The sequence below is a fragment of the Myotis lucifugus genome, unplaced genomic scaffold (genome assembly GCF_000147115.1).
Source record: "Myotis lucifugus unplaced genomic scaffold, Myoluc2.0 scaffold_412, whole genome shotgun sequence".
Lineage (NCBI taxonomy): Eukaryota > Metazoa > Chordata > Mammalia > Chiroptera > Vespertilionidae > Myotis > Myotis lucifugus.
The window spans coordinates 27,150-28,255 of record NW_005871460.1 but is presented as its reverse complement, the minus strand read 5'-3'; the positions used below and the strand labels follow the sequence as shown (position 1 = coordinate 28,255).

General features: G+C 37.3%; 1 protein-coding gene across 1 annotated transcript; it reads right to left on the bottom strand.

Annotated features, from left to right (window-relative positions):
• Positions 1 to 15: 15 nt before the first annotated feature.
• LOC106694393 (zinc finger protein 615-like) lies at positions 16 to 1,045 on the bottom strand. The gene has a single exon (XM_014467714.2). The coding sequence runs from the start codon at positions 787 to 789 to the stop codon at positions 16 to 18; it is 774 nt and encodes a 257-aa protein (XP_014323200.1). The 5' UTR covers positions 790 to 1,045.
• Positions 1,046 to 1,106: the final 61 nt, after the last annotated feature.

Sequence of the window (1,106 nt, the reverse complement as noted above, 5' to 3'; positions counted from 1 at the left end):
TTTTTTGATGTTTATTTAGATTAGAACTTTGTACAGAAGGTCTCTCACATAGACTGCACCAATAGGTTTCTCCCCTGTATGAGTTCTCTGATGACAAATGAGCCAAAACTTTTTGATGAACTCTTTCCCACATTCACTGCACATATAAGGTTTCTCTCCCATGTGAGTTTTCTGATGTCTACTGAAGTGTGATTTCTTGAGGAAGGTTTTGTCACATTCAGTACATTCATACTGTTTGAGTCCCGAATGAATTCTCTGATGTTCGGTGAGCCTGGATTTTCTGCTGAAAGTTTTCCCACACAGACTGCACCCATAAGGTTTCTCTCTTGTGTGAACTCTGTGGTGATCAGTGAGCTGAGACATCTTCACAAAGGCTTTCCCACATTCAGTGCATACATGTACTCTCTCTAGGGTGATCTGGGACTTCTTATTAATGGGTTTGGTACTGCCAGGCAATGTGATTTCAGTGTAAAATTGTTCTTGGTTAGCATGCACAATGCATGTCCTATCTCCATTCAACTCAATGGAATTCTTTAAGTTACAGCTTTTGTTTTGGTTTTCAAAATTTAAATTTGATTCTATAAGTTTTTCACTCATCTCAGACATATCATGATTTTGCTTTAATAGGTAATGACCTCCGCTCTGATTAATACTTGCAGACATATTATATTCACAGCATCGTTCCACATTCTTCTGAATGCTTCGACTGCGCAGGTGATATGGCAGAGGATGATGGATCTTCCTGCGTTCTAGGACAGAACAGAAGTGAATCATTCTGTAATCTCTCATAATCCTAGTTAGAAATAAAACTGTTTTAAAAAAGCCTTCATGTCAAGTAACTATGTAGTGACAATTTTATGTTATGTAAAATAAGAAATATACTTGTCTTCATTCATAGTTCTTGACATTGAGGTTGTAAAACCCTTGTAATTTCCTAAGTGATAAAGGTATCTTTTGTTCTCCATTAAAAACATGAGTTTATGTTGATGAGGTGACAGCACAGAGGCCCTACATACTCTCAGGATGGAGCTAATCACTATAAAGACCAATTGATTAGATGGTTGGACTTTCAGCTTCCTGTAAAGAAACATCTGGAATAAAAGGGC

What these genes read in the sequence shown, in the direction of transcription:
- LOC106694393 (XM_014467714.2), bottom strand. Translation starts at nt 789, where the DNA reads ATGAGAGATTACAGAATGATTCACTTCTGTTCTGTCCTAGAACGCAGG.